Genomic DNA, 23,581 nt, shown 5'->3' with positions numbered 1-23,581 from the left:
TAATTGGATTCCTAGATAACCAAAACATAGTGTTAGACACCAAAATTATTTTTATAGGATGAATAATGGAGGAGTAATGGTATTTTAAGAACTGGCGGCGGCCATCTTGAAAATAACACCTTTCGGGTGGTCAAACTTTGGTAAACTTTTAGTATGTTATTAAGGACACCTAATACTACAAAAAAAAGTTGAGAAACCTTTTGTTGCAAATTTTTTAGGGTCAAACCATATTTTTACCCGCCTACAAGACGAGACAGAGCAAGTGAAAATGTGACCAGACTAGGAGTCAAGGACTCGAGAACTACAACAGTAGCTCTATAGGAGCTGCTCCCGTTCAGCCTTGTTATAATTAGTCCATGTACAGTACACATCTTAGTCTGTGTACTGGAACTTGTACTTGATATGTAGGCCTATTGTGTATTGTGTACTGCCTGTACTGTAGCATACTTTTTGGATAGGCTACGAGAGACATCTCAGCACCAGCAAGGTCAGCCTTGCTGCATTAGTCATTATCATGTATCGTATCTTATTGTCACGTCATTATGATCCACCACGTTTCCTGTTGTGTAATAAACTTTGTGAACCTTTAGCGTGATACTGTCTCGTTATCTGTTCTCCCGGGCCCGCCGCCGCAGTCGCGGTAGGCCTACATACTTCAACCGGATTATCACACACCAGAACCACCCAGCCTGCACACACTACCAGTCTGTCAGAACCAGACGAGGTTTAGAGATTACAACAATTAAGCCTGATCATATTCAGGGGTAATCATTCATACGTTTTGCAAAAACTCATCCATGTCAAAACAAGATGAACAGCCACAGCATATTAAGGTTATAATAAGCGCTTCTTTATTTTATTTACAATAATTTCTCTCATATAAAAAGTATGAACCTCAATCATCGATCATAACAGCGTGCGGTATAGTGTGTTTTCAAAGCAAAGGACAGATTTAAAAAAAAACAATAAACCCCCCTCCCATTTCCCAGTCACACATACATTTTATCTTTACAGAAGTGACACATCCTGCTGTGATAGAAGACGTATATATAGACACAACAGAGACAGATAGAGGTTCAACGATTGATTGTCTGCAGGTAACAGGTTCGGGAGGAATAATGGGGGTATAAACCCATTTGGGAATTGGGGGGGGGGGGGATTGGGGGGCGCGAAACGCCATATGACGGAGTACAAATTAAATGTTCCAACTTCTGATCGTGCAACAGAATCACGAGACTAAATTGGCCGATCTACAAGCGAGGGCTTTGTGAGCTCGTAGATGGGATGTTTTCCCACGTTGACAGGCCTGTCACAATTATTACAACATTATTTGATTATAGTCATAATCGTTACCGTGTTCAAATATTTTCATATGTTTACAAACGTGTTCAGAAAATAGTGCAAAGATCAGATCTACATGTGTTGAGCTTGTAGATCGGCCATTTCAACTATACATTTTTTTTTTAAGTAAAACATTCAATTATGTAAGTTATTTGTCATATCTGCCATTATTCTGTCATATCTCTGTGCATTTCGTTTCCAACAAAAAAATAGAGGCCAAGCAGAAATGTGAAATTTGAATTCATAATGTACGACAGCACAAACGCAATTAAATCGCAAAACGTCAATTATTTGAGCGACAATGAATGGTCACATAACATTTCATAATTGCGACATTTCATAATTGCGACAGCCGTAAGACGGTTGGCACATTCATTAAGCGCCTCCTGTTGTAGGGCGTATAGAATGAGTTGTCCTATAGAATTGCAGGTAAATATCGAACCAGAGATTATACGTCGTTATACTTGCATCATGACTCATTTAATCTCGACATGCCTCTTTTTAAACATCTTAAAAACTCATCTTAAACAAATATATCATTACGGTCGGGCAGAAACCTTGCATTTCCAAAACGGTTACATTTCGGGAAATGGAAGAAAAGAAAATAAATAAATACAGACTTCCAAATGGATCCAATGTAGTTATTACATGAGTCACAAGCTCTTGTTAAATACTTTCCATTGGTTTATCCATATATTCAAAAAGTAACACTTTGAACATTCCTTTCTGAAATAGCAGATCTACAAGCTCACTGTGAGCTTGCAGATCGGCTATTTCCGCGTGACACTCTTGTACGATTAAGTACGTCAGTAATTTACCAAAACAGGAAACACCAAAAAGTTTAGTACAGAGATGGAAGGTTTCTACACCCGACAGCGAAGATACGCTTCATTGACCGGAGTCCTCCAGGGCTCCACGCTAGAACCCCCTCATGTTTTCCCTCTACACCAATTATTATTCGGCGTAAACAGCCGACCTACAAGCTTGTAGATCGGCTATTTTCGCAGTCCCCAGAAAAGGTTGAAGTGGTTAAAAAGGAGCACTTCACACATTTTCAACCTTATCTTTAATATCTTATATCGGTCCTGACAAATGCTCATTATAAAGCTGCGTTCAGACTTGGCTGTATAAATTCGCCCCGGTTCGTCCCGTTTGTACCGCGGCAGGTCGCGCCACGCCCGTTTGCACAATTCTCGTATTTGCATTGACTTATATGTAATCGTGCCGCTCTAACCATTCAAGTCTGAATGCACCTTAAGATGGCACCGTTTCTGTCCACTCGCTCTGGCCCCTTTTTAGACCAAAAGAAGTTTGGTTCTACAACTGGTTCCTTTTCCACCAAAATAACGTTTATTGGTTGGAATTCTAGATTCTTGGAACCACATTGGTGCTTTCACAGAAACCGGCGGCCATTTCCTTGGTTCCAGTTCCGAACCAACTGTTTTACGGTTCTAGAAACCAATTCATTGTCAGTGACAATCACACACTGAACTGGTTCAATATTAGCCGTGGAACAAGAACTGAACCGGCTCTGGAAATATGTGGTTCCAGGAACCCCTCAGAAGCAAAGATTTGAGTTTAAAAAATGTTCGCTCTGAGATATATATATATATATATATATCTTTTTCTTTTTTTTTTTTTTTCAAAGATTTGCGCCACATTCACAAATTTTCAAAAATAGCAGACCTACAAGACCTAAAACGCCAAAAGGGGTTCCCGCCCTGAATGGGTTCAGGAAAACCCACCTACAGGTGACATACTCGGTAGGCAGGTTTGGTCACGCAAGCTTTCCAACTTTTGCTCACGCAAGCTTTCCAACTTTTGCTCTTTAATTTGCACTAATGCAAGAATCTATTTCAGCATGCTATCTTTCCAGGAAGAGAAAGGTCTTCTATCAGCTCAGGAATGATGATGGCACTTCTTACAATGAGCATTATGGAGGACCTATACCAAGATTAGGTAGAAGGAAATACAAAATAAAACAAGTTTAGGGTTTCCTTTCAATGTACGAGTGAGCGAGCACGTGGCAGCATCGAGTCAAAAATACAGCTTCAGAATTCATCATCATGCCTTTTTGAAGTCCGTTCGAGGCTCAGGGCGTTTCAGTCTCCATATACCTGAGGTAAGCCCTGGAAGGAAAGCGCAAAACATGGCAAGAATAAAAAAATAAAAATAAACGGTCAGTCCAAATATAGCCCCAGGAAATCGTTGAAATCTTATCATCTTTTGTTATCAAAAGCAGACAGATTTGTCGGGACACAAGTCTTTCGTTTCGGCCCGGGACGGTCAGTCATTCCGAAGGAGGACTAAACCAGTCAGTCAGTCCGAAGGAGGACTAAACGAAGGATTCTTCCACCAATCTTTCCATGGGTTTAGCCTGTGTCGTTTCCATGGGTTTAGCCTGTGTCGTTTCCATGGGTTTAGCCTGTGTCGTTTCCATGGGTTTAGCCCGTGTCGTTTCCATGGGTTTAGCCCGTGTCGTTTCCATGGGTTTAGCCCGTGTCGTTTCCATGGGTTTAGCCTGTGTCGTTTCCATGGGTTTAGCCTGTGTCGTTTCCATGGGTTTAGCCTGTGTCGTTTCCATGGGTTTAGCCTGTGTCGTTTCCATGGGTTTAGCCTGTGTCGTTCCCATGGGTTTAGCCTGTGTCGTTCCCATGGGTTTAGCCTGTGTCGTTTCCATGGGTTTAGCCTGTGTCATTTCCATGGGTTTAGCCTGTGTCGTTCCCATGGGTTTAGCCTGTGTCGTTTCCATCGGTTTAGCCTGTGTCATTTCCATGGGTTTACCCTGTGTCGTTTCCATCGGTTTAGCCTGTGTCGTTTCCATGGGTTTAGCCTGTGTCGTTTTCATCGGTTTAGCCTGTGTAGTTTCCATCGGTTTAGCCTGTGTCGTTTCCATGGGTTTAGCCTGTGTCGTTTTCATCGGTTTAGCCTGTGTAGTTTCCATCGGTTTAGCCTGTGTCGTTTCCTCGCAAAGTCAACAAAAAAAAACAAGGGCTTTGTTAAGTCAACGTTTCGCTTTGACGACGATGTCGTCGACGTCGTCGTCTTCGCACGTGATCTGCGTGAAGCGGCGCAGTGACCATGACGTGCACCGCACATAACTAACTGATGGCAAAAATATATATCTAATAAAACATAAAAGGAGAGTCAATGCAAGAATCTGTATGGCAAAAAAAAACAAAGAAAACGATCCAATCCTCTCGAGGCACATCGTCTGCGGCTCGGTTCACCAGGACATCAGAAAAACACAAAGGAATGTGCTCCGCTCGCTGTGTGGATTAACCGCCCCCCACCCCTACCCATCTGAAAATACTCTGTGCCAGGGACCCCCCATACAAGATTTGTATCGTTAAAATGTTTCAGAAATATTAAACAATTTCCATTTTTCACTGAAAGCTCAGAACACGTTGCGAGCTTGCATGATGTATGCGTATATATGTATAAGTGGTCAAACTGATTTGGATGCTGTATCAAGTCATTTTGCTGGGGGCCCCCCTGAGAATATGTCTCAGTCTGTGATTAAAGACGGTCTGGGCAATTAACCACAAATATTTGGAACCACTTGTGGATTTTTTTCCCTCATATATATCAATGAATCGACATGAAAAATAACAAAATATCTTCATAATCGACTAAATCGTTCAGTGTGATTACAGCCTAGACCTACTGCACATTAAAAGAGGCGTGGTGTAACCTCGCTCCGGCAATAATTATTGACAAACTGACAAAACGTTATACTTTGGCCACGACACGGCACTAATTGAAAAACGGAATATTTGCAGTTGGCTTATAATTCTCCGGGTATCGTGTCCTTGATCATGTGCTGTATGACACTTATACGACGCCCGTTTGACATGAGTTTCATGTCCGACAACGCCCCCAATCTACACAATCTACACCGCAACATCTCCCCCAATCTACACCGCAACGACCCTCAGTGAAAGTGTTAGCTAATTTCCTAATTACCCCCCCATTTCCTAATTATCAATCATCTAGCTGCGTACCCCCTTTTTTGTATTTGAGAGTGTTCAAATGGAACGGGTTCATTTGGTTCCGTTTGTACCCTCCATAGTTACAGAACCGACCCCATGGTGGGGGGGAGGGACCGGGGGGGGGGGGGGGGGGACACCGTTCAGAACCCAATCAAGAACCCTGGGAACCAACCAATGTTGAGATCCACTGCAGTACGATATATGAATGGCAACAATCTGTGTGCAATGATTTTTTTTTTTAAAGGAGAAAAAAAAGAAAGAAAGAAAGCGTGTTTTTGCTTGTAGAAGTCCGTCAGTACGGCACTGGCTGCAGTTTGGTCCTCCTAGCCGAAGGTGGCGCCGCAGTTGGGGCACCGCCTCTGGCGCAGTGCAAAGCAGAAGAGGATGCCCAGCGGGAAGAAGAAGATGGCGCACATGATGCCCAGGCACGTGAAGTCATCTTCCAGAACGCCCACCCTGGAATATGTGCACGCACGCACATGCACGCAAACACACGCACGCACAGAGGCACGCACGCACGCACACCACACAATCAAAGAGAGACGTATTAGAAAGATAGATTTTTGTAGAGTAAACTCTTGTCAAGATATTTCATTTTTGTATTATTTTTATTATTATGCCTCATAGTACACGCTGACGAGAGAGGGAGCCAAAGGGAGGGACAAGAGAACAGGCTGTGGGTTTCCAACCTTTTTCTTACCAAGGTCCATTATTTATTCTGCATTTGAGCCACGGAACCACCATTTGATGAGATTTAGCCTCTCAGACCCAAAACTAAAGAATATTTTGTACGTCGCTGGATACGATGTTTCCACAATAACATGTTGTGTCACGATGTTGGCACCATAGGAGAGATAACAGGCTAACGCTGACTTGTGTTTGTCTGAAAGAAAACAAAGTCACGTGCCGCTCCTGGTTGACATAATCACGCATGTCATACTGTCTTGTTTTTAAGCAGGCCCTGATCCAGAAAGGTGTGTGTGCAACAAGGACGGGACACTTTAAAATACACTTCAGGATAATGAAGCCAATTAAACAATTATCCAATCAAAAGGCCATGGAACAGATTTGAATGAACGCAGCCACACATTAGTGCTGAGCAATTAATACAAAAAAATAAAAAAAATATTGCAATCTAGATTCAGACACCAATACAATCTCATTTTGTTGGCTGTCCAATTCATTTTTAGTTACTCTTATGTTTTTGCTACAAGAGAGATACTTTAAGAGAGGTTTAAGTTGAGCACTTTGATGCCGTCTGTTTAAAGCCACAGTAGTTATGGCTCCAGGTGACACATTTTGAACGTAGTAATGTTCAGCAAAAACACAGACTGAAGACGAAAAGAAAAATGAATAGTGTGAGAATAGTGATCTCAATTCTTGTGGAGGAAAATTGAGATTCACATTTGAGCAAGAATGGTGCAGCACTGCCACACATAGATGACGACTCATCGATTATCCTTCAAAACCAGCCATGACGGAACTGATCCGAGAGTATAAGCCACACATGCAGAATGCAGAGTCATCATAAGACGCGAGCCAGGTCTCATGACTGCAACATGCTGACTGGAGTGAAAGGCTGAATTGTCACCACTCAAAAAAAACAATAAACAAACCTAGATCAGAATCTATCTGTGAAGCACATTTAAAAACAGCCACAATTGATCGTGACAGTACTGTACAATCATAAATAGCAAACACTTCCACGTATGATGATTATGTCACATGTAAACATAACCTATATGATAGCAGAGTTAAAGCTTATTTTTAACCACTTGAGCAGTATTTTGTATGGGTGGGGGGGGGGGGGTCCTACAAGTTCACGAGTTACGTCACATTGTTGCTATCTTTGACTGCTTGAAAACAATAGAGCACCGAAGTCTGACGTCACTTTCAGTAGAGGGCGTCTGTCCCCAGGTTCATGTATTTGTTTAGTTGCATTGAAATCCCCATTGAGGCGATTTGAGATCGCCTCATATAACAACTGTGTTTGAAAAATAAACATGTCACCCCGGCCGCTTCACTCATATGGATATGAAGAATCAACTGACTGAGAGAAAACGCTAATGTTACTGCTGCTGAATTAGTTAGATTTTCGCTAGAAGCAGACTGTATCATATATGAGTGACTGACTGTTGCAAACGATACAGAGACACCTTCCCGACAATAACGCCGAGACAGCTTGTTTATTTTTGGACCACAACGCTTATAGTAGACTATATTAAGATCACCCCATGTTATTCTCCATAGAGAAATCACTTCCGCGAACCAGGGGAATCGTCGGGATGAGCGAGTTACGTCAGGACTTCGGTGCTCTATTGCAGTGAGAGTACATGGTTCATCTCTCTCTCTGCTAAGGTCTAGCATAATGAATCGCGACAGTGATTGACCGGTGCTTGTCATCATATTATTGGCTGGAATTGGTTCGTGAGCCACCTTTATACCCCCTCATGGCTTACACTTTTCAGGGACCTTTTTTTTTACCATAATAAAAGAAAATTGTGACAATAGCCATAGATCGTATACTTATAGATTGGCTATTTTTCACCATTTAATTTGCATTTTTTCTTCTCGTTTCAAAATAGTAAAACATGCCTAAAGAGTTTAGGCATCAGGGGTAAAAGCCCTAAGTTTCCGTTTGAATAGTCATTAAATGTAGACGTTATGAATAACAGCTAAGCCTATTAGTTGTGACATGGCAGTCACAAAAAAGTATCATATGACTAATAATCAGCGTAAACATTAAGATTACAGCTGCTTTCAGCAACCAAACGTTTCGGATTTTCTGCATTAAAAAAAAAACAGTTGATTTGTTGAGGTAAAAAAAATAGTTGAAAATTGGTTTGGAGCTGCTGGTGCTTATTGCGAACGCAGTGAGCCACTTACTATGACAGCAGGGGCTGAGTGTCTGTGTGTGTGTGTGTCACGCTGTGTGGTGTCACGCTGTTACACCACCGGCCCGCCACCAGAGGGCGCAGCTGTGGCACGCACGCACGCACGCACGCACACACACACACACACACACACACACACACACAGGGCGCAGCTGTAGCACACACACACACAACCACACACACACGAGCTGCGTTCGCTTCACGCGTTTGCGCGTCTTACTTGTGAATAACAGCTAAGCCTATTAGTTGTGACATGGCAGTCACAAAAAAAGTATCATATGACTAATAATCAGCGTAAACACCCATTTTGACCTGAGATCAAATTCTAAAAATGTCTTCTATATCCTGACAGTTTTCTGAAAAAGCTATGTTTCTATGTCAGTTGTTCTTCGTTTTTTCAAAAATAGCAGACCTATTTTCAATAGCTAAAGCATAACAATGCTAACACCAAAAGGGGTTAAGATTACAGCTGCTTCCAGCAACGCTTCGGATTTTCTGCATTAAAAAAAACACACGTACAGTTACAGTCCTGCAGTTCCTCAATCATGTGTGTATACAGTGTCCTGACCGGACCCAACGGCAGGTCACGTTGGTGTGTGTGTGTGTGTGCGTGCGTGCATGCGTGCAGACTTTCTCCTGTGGGAGGGATTTAAAAAAACCTCATATGTCCAAAACCAATTCACATTCAAAAGGAAAAAGTAGCCGACCTGCAGCATGTAGATCTGCTATTTGTTTCTACTTTTGTGACACTGCAGGATGTTGAACTAAGGTATTTATTCCCCCCAAAAAACCCACAGAAGTATGGATATAAGAGGTTTGGAAATGGCACCACACGGCTTATCTGACAGTGCTGGAAAGTAAAGTACATTTACTAAAGAACTGTACATGAGTACAATTTAGATTGGTGTCTTTGTGTATTATTTCCATTTTTCAATACTTTATACATAAATTCACACAAATCTAATGGTAACTAGAACTGCACTCTGTCGAGTGCATACTTGCTTGTTGCACACTACTAGTGCGCAAACAGAGCGCGCAAGTACTTTCAACCGTTATAAACTTTTGATGCGTATGCACCGTCCCAGCAAATTGTGCCTGATACGGCAGTGGTGCCAGATTACATACATGTATACACAGGAGCATTACCTTTAATCCTCCCAACACTAAAACATATGGTCATTACGTCACCATCGAAAACTAATTACACTCTGGCATTGGGTCCTTTAATCCACATATTCCTTACGTCATCATTGAGAGCTAGTTGTACATATACACACCATGTAATCTGGTCCCAGCAAATCAGGCACAATTTGCTGGGACGGTGCATACGCATCAAAAGTGGTGGGTTGGCTGGGACGGTGCATACGCATCAAAAGTGGCGGGTTGGCTGGGACGGTGCATACGCATCAAAAGTGGCGGGTTGGCTGGGACGGTGCATACCACCCCCCCCCCCCCACCACCCCCCCACCACCCCTCCACAGCCTCAGTAAGTCCAGTCACATGTCTGGAGTGCGGTCATGTGACTGACAGGACGTTGACTCTGGCCAACAGCGTGATAAATCCATCCATTGAACTGACGGTCAGCAGATTGTGAATAGTAATGTACCGTGTGAGAGTGTATGTGTTTGTGTGCATGCGTGCGACCATGGCCAGACAACATGCTGCTTTATCATACATATATCTATATGGACAGTTAGGGGGCCTGTCGCCATCCTTCATTTATGACATTTTACTGAACGAATCGTCTTACAAATAATTAGCGCCAGACGATACCGATAACCGATTTTAGAGAGGGGACAATCACCGAAAAGACCAATATGCAACCGATGCATACATATTTTTGAGCGGGAATGAAAGCAGGCCTTAATTTTTACAGATTACAATTATGTAAAAAGCAGGGATGCACAATATAAAATTGGTAACATAGCCTAATGGGAATTGGCTATATCGGCCAAAATAATGCCATATCTGTATCGGATTGGTCTCTCCAGATTTATTCGGTTTAGACCAGCAAACAAAAAGGAAATAAATGTAAAAATGAGTTCAATATAAATCAAAAGTTTCTAGTAAGTCTAGTCTAGAACAAAAGTAAAAAATGTAAAATCTTTAAGTAAAAATAAACTTTAAATTTTTCTACATTTAACTTATGTACTCATCTCATTCAGTATTCACTTGGAATAGAGTATAGGCTATTTTTAACAGGCTTCCCGCCTAGGCTTGTTTCCATTGTGGTCCTCTGTATAATGTCGGAATCGGTCAGAATCGGTATCTGCAGATATAATTGTGCAGCCATAGTAAAAAGGTACAGTGACAGTAGTACAGACACCTGCTTTTTTAACACTTATGGCGGTATACTTTACTGCAGGAGTTTTTTTCTGCGGGAGAGTAGAGTAGTTTGGAGTGATACAGAAACAAGATTAAAATAGGGTGCGTTTTGCATCCCAAAACGCAGTTTATAGTTAAGTTATTCTAGTTTATTTTGCTAGCTTTCGTTATAATACATAATTTCTTCTTCTGATTTCTATACCACATTATAACCATATAAAATGAAATGGGAGATAAATGATGCAATTTGCAATCGCAAAATAATGACTTCTAACGTCGTTGAAGTGGGACTCATAAAATGTCCCTGGGACTCAACTAAAAGACCATCCCTGCATCCCGGGAAACGTTACATCGAAAACCTATTTGCATCACTACACTACTACCAGCACCATTGAGTCGACATCACAGTTTGGCACAGACAAAAAAAAGCTGCATTTCAAATGAACTTTCAAAACACGAGACGAGTTGGAGCCCATACTGAGTTACATCGTTATGTAATAGCGATACATATCTATCGGTAGACATTTCACCCATACCGATACGACCCGATATGCCAAATGAGGCCACATTGGTGGCCGATAGATCGGCCTGGCAATACAAATAATTGGGATTAACAATGTGTTTTTGGCATTGAACATCGAAACATTAATATGACAACATTTGCATTTCCGTTTTCCTTTGTAAACTAAACTCGCACAGAACAGATACGACAAATACTATGACTTAAATAAGAAATTACTTTTGAATCATTTTAGACATTCAAAATATGTATAAAAAATAGTGTAAATAGCCAATCTACAACCTAAGTAAGGCATTGCTATGAAACACCTTGTGAACTTTCAGAACAGCTTTATCTGCTATGTTTGGGGAAATGTTTTAAAACAGTGCATGCATAAAGTGAATGGCAGATCGAGTGGCAAAGTGAGTGACAAAGTGAATTTAATGTTGTTTAAAGCAATTTCATTCAAAAAGGACCTTTCTGTTTGGAAGTATGGACTGTCAAGGCCAGAAAGTAGTTTTTTTGTCACTCAGTAGGCGTTCCTGCATAACTTCCGGGTATGATGATGATGTCATGTGCATAACCTCTATACATAGTAGACATGATCCTCTGTATAGTGTACATGTGGTTAACTCTATATGAGCCCGTCTATAAGCAACACTTTCAGTCACACAGTGATCATGAGGAGAGAGACGTACAAATCACATGCTAATCAAATGACCTTATTTTCGCAATGCGACGTGTCGAGACTCGAGAGCTGCTGAACACTGGAAGTGAAATTGGAAGTGATTGCGCTGCGACTGTGTGTGTGTGTGTGTGTGTGTGTGTGTGTGCGCGCTCACCTGCATGCGGGACAGCCTCCCACCACAACAACGGAGGGCTGTATGATGGTGTAGGTCTGCGGGTGAGGGGTGTAGGGCTGCTGGGATATGGCCTGGCTGGGGTACCCTGGAATATGTATGGAAGACACACCACGATTAATGTTAGACTGGCTGGGGTGACCCTGGAAGCATAACATACAGTATATTAGACTGGGTGGGGTACCCTAGATCAGTGGTCCCCAAACATTTTTGTCCGTGCCCCGAGTGTGGCGGTACGAGCTTGTAGATCTGCCATTTTTGAAAATTCATGAAAACGTGGCGCAAATCTTTAAATAAATATTATATAAAGTTTTTATCTCAAATCTTTGCTTGACTGGGGGTCCCTGGAACAACATATTTTCAGATGGGGGTCGGCAGCCAATTACATATAATGTTTGTGGTCCTTTACACGAAATATTGTGCACCACCAATTCAGTGGAACATTCAGAAAACTGTCAGGATTTAGAAGATTTTTTTATTTTAATTTCGACGTCAGGCCTGGGTTAATGCTGTCCACAGCTTGATATTGGAAGACTGATATATCACAGACATGGCCAAAGCATGTCCGGTACACAACGGTACACTATTTGTATTTGTATAGTAGTAGTTCTAAAGCGTCGACAAAGCTTCCGTATGCCAAATAGACACACAAGATTCAATACTTTAATGCCATGTCAACAGAGTTACAAACAGTACAAACAGTATCACAGTCTGTCAACAAATCAGAAGGAGCTCACATGCTAAGAGTTGAATGTGAACCTTCCAGTTCCAATGACTGTAAATCACCAGGGTTCACTTATAGAGGAGCTGCTTGTGGCACGATACTTTAAGAACTCTTTAGCAGTAGTTGACGGAAAGAATTATGGTCAATTTATAGCGCCTTTATCCAAGGCGCTTTACATAGATTGTGCATTAATTACATTCACACACCCATGGCAGCGGAAACCATGCAAGGCACCAACCAGCACATCAGGAGCAATTAGGGGTTCAGTGTCTTGCTCAAGGACACCTCGACACCAGAGCCATCGAATAGAAGAGTTACGATATAGAGGGGGCGGAAACCGAGCGCTCGAGCGCTGTTCATGCAGCCTGAACTGAGACAACCTAGAGTTGGAAATGCATTGTTTTCAACGAGGGCAGCGCAAATAAGAGCTATTTTAAGCATGTGTGCAACATGACAACTGTTTTGAAGTATTGTACAGTAACAACTAAAGTCTCTTTAATGTTTACGTTGTACTATTACTACAAAACAATCTAAAATAAAGGGATTTAAGCAGTGGCGTTCACACTATGGGTGCTAGAGCACCACCACTTTCCCTCTGGACAGCAATGTATTTATTGGACCATGGTGACATTGATCAATTCTTGATTTAAAAAAAGAAGCTTCTAATATATTATTTATGCCCCAAAATCTATAAATCTCACACTTAAAGGACCCACTTCACCACTTTTCAACCTATCTTCATAATATAGGTCCTCACTAATAATCATGAAAAAATGGCGCAATCTTTTTCTACTTGGTCTGTGTCTCATGGGAGGGCTGTGGGGCAGTTCAGAAACCGTCTTCCAGTGACATCATCGATGGGGAATACAAGCTAATAAAAACTGCAGGCTTTCTAGTCCTGAAAAGTTGCAATGCGAAAATGGAAGCCATCGTTCTCACGATAATGAAAATCTAAATATCTTTGTAAAACAATCTTGTTTAAAAAGAAATCTGCCTAATGATGATGTCACTGGAAGACGGTTTCTAAACTGCCCACAGCCCTCCCATGAGACACAGACTGAGTAGAAAAGAATCGTGCCATTTTTTCATGATTATTAGTGAGGACCTATTATATGAAGATACGTTGAAAAGTGGTGAAGTGGTCTTTTAAGGCAACCGGACGGTTCCACGCGCTGCACAACGTGCCATTTTTTCACTTGAGCACCTGCCCCTCTAAATGTCTGTGCACGCCACTGGATTTAAGATCATTAAAGCTGGGCCGTTGCCCGAGTCCAATGCATTTCTGCCTACTTCCGGTCCAGGTCCCATTCTCAATAGAAGTCTATGTAGGAGAGCCATTGGACTGAAGCCCCATGAAGTGAACGCAGTTTGCGTAACTCTGTCTATCTGCTCGACACTAACTCTGGGGGAGCCCGGGTTCGAACTGGCAACCTTACGGTTACCATGCAGCCACTCTACCCCTGAGCCACCACCGCCCCATGCCATGTCCATGCCATGTCCATGCCATGTCCATGCCACGCAGATATAATGCATAATATCTGGTCGGTCAAAGGAACATTTCACGCCTTTTCTGCATCATCTCCATACAGGACAGTAGCCTCCTGTATATGGTTCCTCACTAATGCTCAGTATAGCATTGGGTCTTTTTTTTTTTAAGATATTTTTTTTGCTGCTTACGCCTTTTATTGATTTTTGAAGGGACAGACAGTAGGCTGACAGGAAACGGGAGAGAGATATGGGGGGATGACATGCAGTAAAGGCCGTGTCGGGTCCGGGAGTCGAACCCGCGGCACACTGCGACTGGATTACCAGTCCGGTGCCCAGACCGTTACGCTACGGCCTGGGCCTAGCATTGGGTCTTGTCTGTCTGGGGACCCCAAGGGGGTCCTTGGGGTAGTGGGGTTCCAGCCAGAGGGTCCCCAGCAGAAGTAGTTCATTTATACCACGTTGGCTATTCAAAAATAGCAGCTGTACAAGCTGTAGATCTGCTATTTTTGGTTATTTGGATAATTATTTTTTAATAAAAAGAAATATTGAATAATTTAAAAAAAAAGACGTGTGAGAAACGCAGCAGAACAGTACAGTACAGAAATATGTTTCCTCACTAATAGTGCAGTGAAATGTATTTCCTACACGAGTCTCAGAGGTTCTGTGGACTCTGTGGGCGACTGTGGCTCAAGAGGTAGAGCAGGTCGTCCAATGATCCATGGGTCTGCGGTTCGAGTCCCGGCTCCTCCTGTCTACATGTCGAAGTGTCCTTGGGCAAGACACTGAACCCCCAATTGCTCCCGATGTGCTGGTTGGTACCTTGCATGGCTTCCGCCTCAATCGGTGTATGAATGGGTGAATGTAATGCACAATCTATGTAATGCGCCTTGGATAAAGGCGCTATATAAATGCACCATTTACCATTTCTGTGTGGATAGTTACAAAATGTGCCAACTGATGAGGACACACATCAGCATGAGAATTTTAAACAACATTTCACAACGTCATATTTTTGTTGGTGTAACAACCGTCAATATATTTCCAGGAAGAGACAGGCTGCAGTTTCTATCACCTTGGAATCCCCGTTGATGATGATGACGTGTCACTGGTGGGCAGGTCTACAGTCCACAAAGAGTGAGTGGACAGAAATGCTTAAAATAAATAATGTAAGGACCGATTATGTGAAGATTAGCCTGGGGTCCACCTATGCTTTCTATGGCATAGGCAGCTCCCGGCAGGATCCTCCGGGATAACCTAGACGCAGCTGTGCGACATGAGACTAATTAATTAGAGCGACAGAGAGAGAGAGGACTGTGTGTGTGTGTGTGTGTGTGTGTGTGTGTGTGTGTGTGTGTGCGTCAATTGAACAAAGGTGCATACGATCAGAAATCAGCAGAGATACCCGAAGGCGGGGTTGGCGAAAGGGCCTTTTCGGTTGGCGGAGGGTGTGTAGAGCCCAGGATCACATCACAGGATGATTGACACAGGGGTGAAAAATGGGTTACAAAATCGTGGGTCAAAAAATATAAATTAAAAAAAAAAAAAAAAAAAAAAAAATCAGCAGAGAGTGATCAACGTTTGCGCTACTCTATGCCGAATTGAAGTGGTCCTAGCCCCAGACTCTTTTTTTTTTCTCTCCCTGGAAATAAAAACGTCTGGGTTTCCGGGGCTATGCGAAGAAGGTTGAGAACCACTCCCCTGAAGAAGTGAATCATCTTCAAAATTACACTTCTTGGGGGGGAAAAGTAAAATGGGCACAAAGCTCCAATGTTATTGTTCCTTCTTCTACAATAACAAACAACAATGAGCTCTATTTTGCCGTTAGCGAGCACATGAAGTCCGAGCGGAAGTGGTGCTGGTGTCGACAGCGGGCAGCATTGTGTCTTCATCATGTCTGCCTGCCAACATTCTGTCTGATGCAAATGAAGCCAACCACACAATGTCCTCATCCTGCACGGCATGCTCTCCCTCCATCTCTCCTCACTTCAACCGGAAGCACCAGTCTGCTCAGCGCCAACTCTTATTGCTGTCATCATTATGAAATCTTAAAAGATGGAGTTGCCTTGATTTTGTCCCACCCTATAACATGATCATGAGGTATTATAATTATTAGTAAGGACTCTGAGGACAAAATGTTGTTTTTATGTGGACACGCCCACTAGTTAATTAAGTATGCCTGGTGGTTGGTGATGGGTGGTGATCCACCTGAACTGAAGCCGCACCCACAGCTGTTGTATGATAAAGGGGGAGGGGTTAGGGGAGGGCATCCGGGTCCATTTGGTTCCACTATTGGTACACTCTCAGAGTGTACAAATGGTTCCAAACTATAATTTATCTGGGGACCCCCTGGGGGTCCCCGGGCCCCTCCTTGGGAACAACTGCAGTAGAGTACAGACAGTGCTGCAGACAGAGCAGACCTGGCGGCTGCATAATGTCATCTACAGTTCAAAGACAAAGAGCTTAAAATAAAAGTTCTGTTACAACAGATACCTCTCTGCTGCACAGAATTTATTCTACATTCTGCAATTGTGTAGTGGCCCCGAACGGGCCCATTTGGTTTCATGTTACGCTCTCAAAAGTTAAAGATAAGGGTCCATCCATTAGGTCAGTGTTTCTCAACCTATGTACCGCGGAACTTTACTGTGCCTTTGATTTTTCCAGGTGTGCCTCGAGATTTTGACCGAAAGTAACACTAGCCCTCCCCCGAAAGCGATAGCTAGGCGTCCTATTGTTGCGTCGTTGTTGTCACACGTCTAATTAGACGTGCGATAACAACATGACGACGGAACAATAGACTCTTAACGACCATCGGCCATAGAAATGTTAATCGCCTGGCAACTTTACTGTATAAATGGGGCACAGCACAGACATGGCATTCACATTGTACAGCTACTACAAGATGGAACCAGCAGCAAAGAAGAGATGCATCCAGAAGACGCTACATTTCGTTCCCTCCAGAAAGACACCACCAGAACCCGACAGCACAGACAGCGCCGCCGTGTCTCCTGCATCTGATGACGGCACAGCAAGCGGTCCCGCGCCGCCGCCGCCGGGGGGAACGGCGACTACTACCAACGCAACGCCTACAAAGAAAGCCCCTGCCAGACTGTACCGTGATGATTACATGAAGTTTGGCTTCACGTTTACTGGGGATAAAACGTACCCGATTCCGCTGTGTATAGTTTGTGGATTCAAGCTTACAAACAGCGGCATGGTTCAGAGTAAACTGAAGTGCCACCTTGATACCAATCATGATGAACTCGCTACAAAGGACAAACACTTTTTCGTGAGCTTGAAAGAAAAAAAAGGAGAAAGACACAACGAAGCAGGCAAGTCTCTTGATACGCAGTACCACTAAGACTTCTGAAAAAGGTCTGGAATGAAGCTACCAAATCGCAGAGTTGTTGGCACAGTTAAAAATGCCACATACTGGCAGAAACAGTAATAGCCAGAGCATTCAAACTCGCGGGGGGTGTGGGCTTGGTGCCAGCAGATCTTGCAAAGGAATTAGCAAATGTGCCGCTCTCAGATAGCACAATTGGGCGACGCATTGAAGAAATGTCTGCAGACATCGAGAGTGTTGTCATACACAAAATGATGACGAGTGGTAAATTTGCACTGCAAGTGGATGAATCAACAGATATAAGTGGACACGCACAGCTGTTGGCAAACGTGAGATTCATTGATTGTGACGCGGATGGTGACTTCAGAGAGAATTACCTGTTTTGCAAACAACTACCTGGAAATACAACAGGAGAGGAAGTTTCTAGAGTATGAGTTTTCAAAAATAAATTGGTGAAACTGAGGCACTGTCTCTGTCCTTTTCTTTCTCTTTAATTAAAGTTATTTGACGAGTGCTGTCATGTGTGTTTTTAAAAGTATATTGGGTTCATATATATATATATATATATATAATATATATATTATATATAATATATATATTTACACCGGTATATATACAGTATATACACACACCATATATCTAGGTGTGCCCCGAGATTTTTAGGCTATGAAAAGTGTGCCCCGGGACAAAAAAGGTTGAGAAACACGATTAGGTTAGTAAGGTTACCAACTCTACCGTCATTTAGCTGGATATACATTTTAAAATGATGTATGTATTTGCCTATAAAACATAAATATTTATAAGAAAACCTGGCACGGTACAAACGGGACGGACCGAGGCAAATATATTCCATAGAGTAATGATATATTCAGGTCTAATTATTTATGGGGGCTCGAGCCCCCCCCCCCCCCCCCCCCCCCCCCCCACGGAGTCTACGTCACTGACTACGTGTGTCTGTCCGTCCGTCAATCCATCCCTCCCCATGTATGTATATGACAGCTTGAGTACGGCAACACCACTAGGTGACCACCAACTAAGGGTGCGTTTGGCAATGTGCCCTGAACGCACTGGCGTGCTCTCTTGTCGTCCGTTTCTTCAGTGCACTCTTTGCGTTATCGTTCGAAAATCCAGTGATCTGCGCACCGGGTGTGCCGAGTGCCCGCACTGAGCTGGGGCTGTCCAGTGTGAATCGGTGTGAATGCGTCACAGCTGTGGTCGTTCGTGAATAAGGCACACTGAACGCACTCTGTGACGTCACCGCCCACCACACTCAACAAACTGACCACATTCCCGGTGCGCATGTCACTGTTGAGCAGCCTAAAGCCTCAAACCACACCAAAGGGTCACCATGCAATGCGAGGAGTTGCGTGTGTGTGTGTGGGGGGGGGGGGAGTAACTAAATATTTGTATTCAAGTACTGTACTTCAAGTACAACTTTGAGGTATTTGTACTTTACTTGAGTATTTCTCATTTCCAATCTCAGAGTCAAATAGTGTACTTTTACTCCACTGCATTTATTTGAGTGTCCTTGAGCAAGACTCTGAACCCCTAATTGATCCCGATGTGCAGGTTGGTAGGGGGAGCATACTTTGGTCCGACATATCATTGGTTCGAAGGAGCATTGGTCCGCCTCGGGATAGGGTTGGGGGTTAGGTTTAGCTGTTAGGTTGGGGGTTAGGTTTAGGTGTGCTGCCCTGTTAGGGGGTTAGGTTTAGCTGTTAGGTTGGGGGTTAGGTTTAGGTGTGCTGCCCCATGCTCTGGTATGTCGGACCAAAGTATAGTAACCGGTTGGTAGCATTGCGTGGTTTCCTCTGTCATCGGTGTGTGAATGTGTGTGTGAATGGGTTAATGTAATGCACAATCTATGTAAAGTGCCTTGGATAAAGGCTATATAAATGTAAATGCACCATTTATCTACATTTCGGCAATTTGAAAATAGCAGCTATACGAGTAGATCTTATAAAGGGCTACTACTACTTATTCTATTTAAAAAAAAATGTTATGTGAAAACTTGAAATGGTAGGCTACATTTCTGTAGCCTCTAGTCTATACAAATACTTTTGTATGCTTTTGCTTACTCTAGTCTCTGACTCATAAGTGGGCCTACACTTCAAATTCCAGACTGTGACAGGAGCATTTCTACATTGCAGTATTGATCTTGTTTTTTTTTGTTGAGTGTGAGTGTGAGTGTGAGTGTGTTATACTTGCCTGGGCCAGCGGTAGTGGGACCGTACTGGTAGGGCGGCGGGGGCGGCTGGTGGAAGCCCGCGGCGGGGGGGATGGCCCCGTAGTTGCCCTGCTGTAGCAGCGGGGGTCCCTGGCCCTGCGGCGGGGGTCCCCCGTAGGTCCCCCCCGGCGCCACGGTGTTGTAGGCGGGGGGTCTGTCATGGAGCAGTGGCTTGCTGGTGTCCACCATCATGAACGAACGTGTCGCTTCTTTCTTCTTTTTTTCAACTTTTTTTTTTTTACCTCAAAAACGAAAAACTCAAAAAGTAGGGGGAAAAATAGAGAAATCCCCTTCCTCCACAGATGTGTCGCATTTAAGGAAACGAATACTTTGTTTCAAAATATCAAAGAGATCAAAGCGCCAAACCAACACACAACACGCCGCCAAGCTTGGCCAAAAATGAAACTTCTTCTTGATCTCCGTCCCTGGTTTGTTGTTGTCCTGGTGGACCTCCATGCGACGAGAGGAACTTTGTCCCCCCACCTCCACCTACACCTCCCTCTCCGTCACCTCCTCCTCCACCAGACAGCCCCCAAAAACACACACACCGTGCGGCTCTTTAAATGTAGGAACGAACCAGGCTTCATTCATGTCCCTCAGTCAGTCAGTCAGACTCCACCGGTGTCATGGTCCCTTCCCTCTCCAAGGAGAAGATATTGTGTGGAAGTGTTGTCTCTTTTCTTGTTTCTACACTAGTTCCTACACACGCGCGCACACGCACACACAACACACACACACAGACAGGATGGATTGTGTCACAAGAGAGGAATCATGTGATGCTCGCTGCTGATGATCGGCGTTGCCAGATCGTGTGTGTGAGAAATAACCAGCCAAGGTTATAGGAAAACAAGGCACAAAAGAATGAGACTTTTAATAGGGCAGGCTATTTGAAAAGAGCAGATCTACAAGTAGCCTACATCTGCCATTTTCCAAAAAAGATCTTATAGAAAAAAGTGACACATGTGGAATCTTTTTTGGAAACATTTTAGCAACACACAAATCTGGTATGGGGGTCCCTGCCTGGCGCACAACATTTTGAGATGTAGGGTCCATGATGGACAAATACAAGAATCTGGCGGTCCTTGACATGGAAATCACTGGTATAAATGATAGGAAGCAAGCACAAATAAACAACTACACTTTAAAAACAATATAGTTGTGTATATTCGTATGTCTCTAAATGTTTTGATGAATTGAAAATGGTGGGCCCTATTGTAAACAAGTGTAATGCTTTATGTGTCGTCCACTCACAGTTAACAGTAGTTTTGTATTGAGTTGTACTTGAAATCTACTGCAATTCTACAAACTGTTAAGAAATCAATCAAAAACAAGCCCCCCAAAAAACCGCTGCGTCACAACTGTATATTTGTACGTCTCTAAATGTTATGATGAATTGAACATGGTGGACCCTATTGTAAACAAGTGTAATGCTTTATGGTGTCGTCCACGGTTAACAGTTTTGTATTGAGTTGTGCTTGAAATGTACTGTAATTCTCCAATCTGTTAATGAGTACTTAGTTGTACTTCCATCAATCAATCAATCAAACTGTCTACCAATAGTATTTCCAAGCAAGCAACTGTACAGAACAAAAGTAAGCCCAAAGTCGCTTATAACGGGCGGACGTGGCAACACTGACTGGAACGCCTCTCTGCGCTGCGCACAGGAAGGAAGACTTATTAAAGGGGCAGTACCGTCTCGAAACAGAGCAGTAGCTCTCTCTCTCTCAAAACATGAAAGAAGGACCCACAAATATTAAACAGTCTGTTATTGTTTTAAGAAGAAAGTCTTGTCCTTTTAGAAAATGATTCAGGATAGATAGATGTGTAAAGTATGCAACTTAGCCCTGTCGTTTACTTAACAAAACAATACAAATGATTTGTATTTCACCCATAATTTCCTGATGGTGTTTATAGGCCTACCGTGAGAAATACAGATGTGTACATGTCCTTAAATGGGGACAGTCACTTTCAGAGTGACGTGTCTTTGGATTATGGAAAAGACTGCACCCTCTTCAGCTTTATTCAATGGCAAACAGGCTTTTTTTTCTTCTTTTTTTTAATACATGAGCTGTGGGAAGAAATGTAGGAAAACAGAAAGTATATGCTACACCAGGAGGACTATAATCGATCAGAATGATAAGAGTACTTGTTTATGTAACCCCAAAACGTCCCTGCCTGGCCTGCACTGTCCTGTCTAAAACAATCCAGCAGAGGGCAGTAAACACCACCACCACACTCCAGTTACTGCTGACACAGAGGGAATTAAAATGTAATACTAATAATATATTGTTTTGTTATGACTTCGTAGCTGATGTAAACTGTTTATTTGTTGCTATAACAAATAAATAAACACGACAATGGAAAGAAATGTTTCTGAGATAGTGTTTTCTTTATCCCTTGATGAGGTCACACACACACACACACACACACACACACACACACACACACACACACGCGCACACACGCACACACACACACACACACACACACACACACACACACACACACACACACACACACACACACACACACACACACACACACACACACACACTTTAGTTCTTTATTTGAATCATAAATTACAATTCATTTTACAAGGAAACAAATATGACGGGGTCAACATTTCACTCAAGGATACACATGGCACCTCCTCCACACAGACAAACTGCCTATAACAGCCGAAACAGAACAGTATTTGGGCAAGTTGTTTGGCTTTGCTCTTTGTCATGCCAGCTACTCTTAGGCCACTCATGGTCAGTTATATCAGTATGGCAAATCTACATCGATATACCCAGGTTTGTTATAATTCCAAGTAATGGTTGGTACTTTTTTTTATCTTGGAATGCCTTCATGGTCAGCTCACCTCCAGACAGCTCACCTCCAGAATCAGTACCTCCTTGTGACTGATGTCAACAAAAACAACATCAGGTGTATTTGGGATGTCAGCAAGGACATCACATGATGCAAAGCTCTCTCTCTCTCTCTCTCTCTCTCTCTCTCTCTCTCTCTCTCTCTGTCCAATATGTATAGGACATAATCGTCTGATACTGAAGCTGGCTTCCCTTTCTATGTTGGGCAAATGCAGGTAAAAATATGGGAAATAGGAAAAGCTGATCTACAAACCCCTCTCAAGGACCCGTATTCACGCCCCGGACTGCACTTTGAGAAACAATAGTAGACTATAGGCCTGGTATTGAATGTATCTCCAGCAGCAGCACCCCCTCCCCCCAAGCCCCCCCCCCCCATTATACAACTGATATAGATGTTTTATTCCATGTCAGGGCCTATCTGAATGTAAATTATACCGTGCTTTGAATGACAAAGTATATGATTTATGCAAATAATGACTGGAATAGCACAATTCATTAATAAGGGGGAGCACTGCAGTGTGTGTGTGTGTGTGTGTGTGTGTGTGTGTGTGTGTGTGTGTGTGTGTGTGTGTGTGTGTGTGTGTGTGTGCGCGTGCGTGCGTGCGTGTGTTGCCATCAGCCTGATGATCAAAGCACCCCATATATTATTCAAGGAAAGTGATTGCTAAAATCTATAATACATTATTATGAAAATTGCTTTGTTTTGTTTATATTCCTTCCTATAATTGTATTTACTTGTTTGTATGGGCATAACATGTGCAAATGTCTATTCAACTCTGTTTATTTATATTTTATATATTTGTTTTATAATTTTAGCCTTAAGCCTACTACTTTTCATGCCCCTTGACTTATATGCTATTGAACTTTCCCCCACGGGGCTAAAAAAAAATAAAGTCTTATCGTCACATCTTAAACTAAAGTGTAGCCTTACAGTCTGCTGTCTATCAGGTGAAACCAACCGTTAGTTTGTTTTACTCTTCAATAATTCATCTGGAGTCTGACAATCAATTATTGAAAC

The 23,581-nt window shown here is 42.9% G+C and overlaps 1 protein-coding gene across 1 annotated transcript; it reads right to left on the bottom strand.

The window, feature by feature from the left end:
* Window positions 1–828: 828 nt before the first annotated feature.
* bri3 (brain protein I3) lies at window positions 829–20,424 on the bottom strand. Its single transcript, XM_083779290.1, has 3 exons — window positions 19,675–20,424; window positions 11,894–11,999; window positions 829–5,789 (listed from the first exon to the last, which is right to left on the bottom strand). Exons 1-3 carry the CDS (start codon window positions 19,883–19,885, stop codon window positions 5,657–5,659), a joined length of 450 nt encoding a protein of 149 aa, XP_083635416.1. The 5' UTR covers window positions 19,886–20,424; the 3' UTR covers window positions 829–5,656.
* Between the last annotated feature and the right edge of the window lie 3,157 nt (window positions 20,425–23,581).

The sequence above is a fragment of the Protomyctophum parallelum genome (genome assembly GCF_964188405.1).
Source record: "Protomyctophum parallelum genome assembly, chromosome: 13".
NCBI lineage: Eukaryota > Metazoa > Chordata > Actinopteri > Myctophiformes > Myctophidae > Protomyctophum > Protomyctophum parallelum.
The sequence above is the reverse complement of the archived record's forward strand: the minus strand, read 5'-3'. Positions and strand labels throughout refer to the sequence as shown.

Excerpts from the sequence above, each read along its gene's own strand:
- bri3 (XM_083779290.1), bottom strand. The coding sequence starts at position 19,885 with ATGATGGTGGACACCAGCAAGCCACTGCTCCATGACAGACCCCCCGCC. Across the intron at positions 12,000-19,674 it reads TCCCACTACCGCTGGCCCAG|GGTACCCCAGCCAGGCCATA; the intron begins GCAAGTATAACA and ends TACATATTCCAG. Across the intron at positions 5,790-11,893 it reads GGAGGCTGTCCCGCATGCAG|GGTGGGCGTTCTGGAAGATG; the intron begins GTGAGCGCGCAC and ends CACATATTCCAG.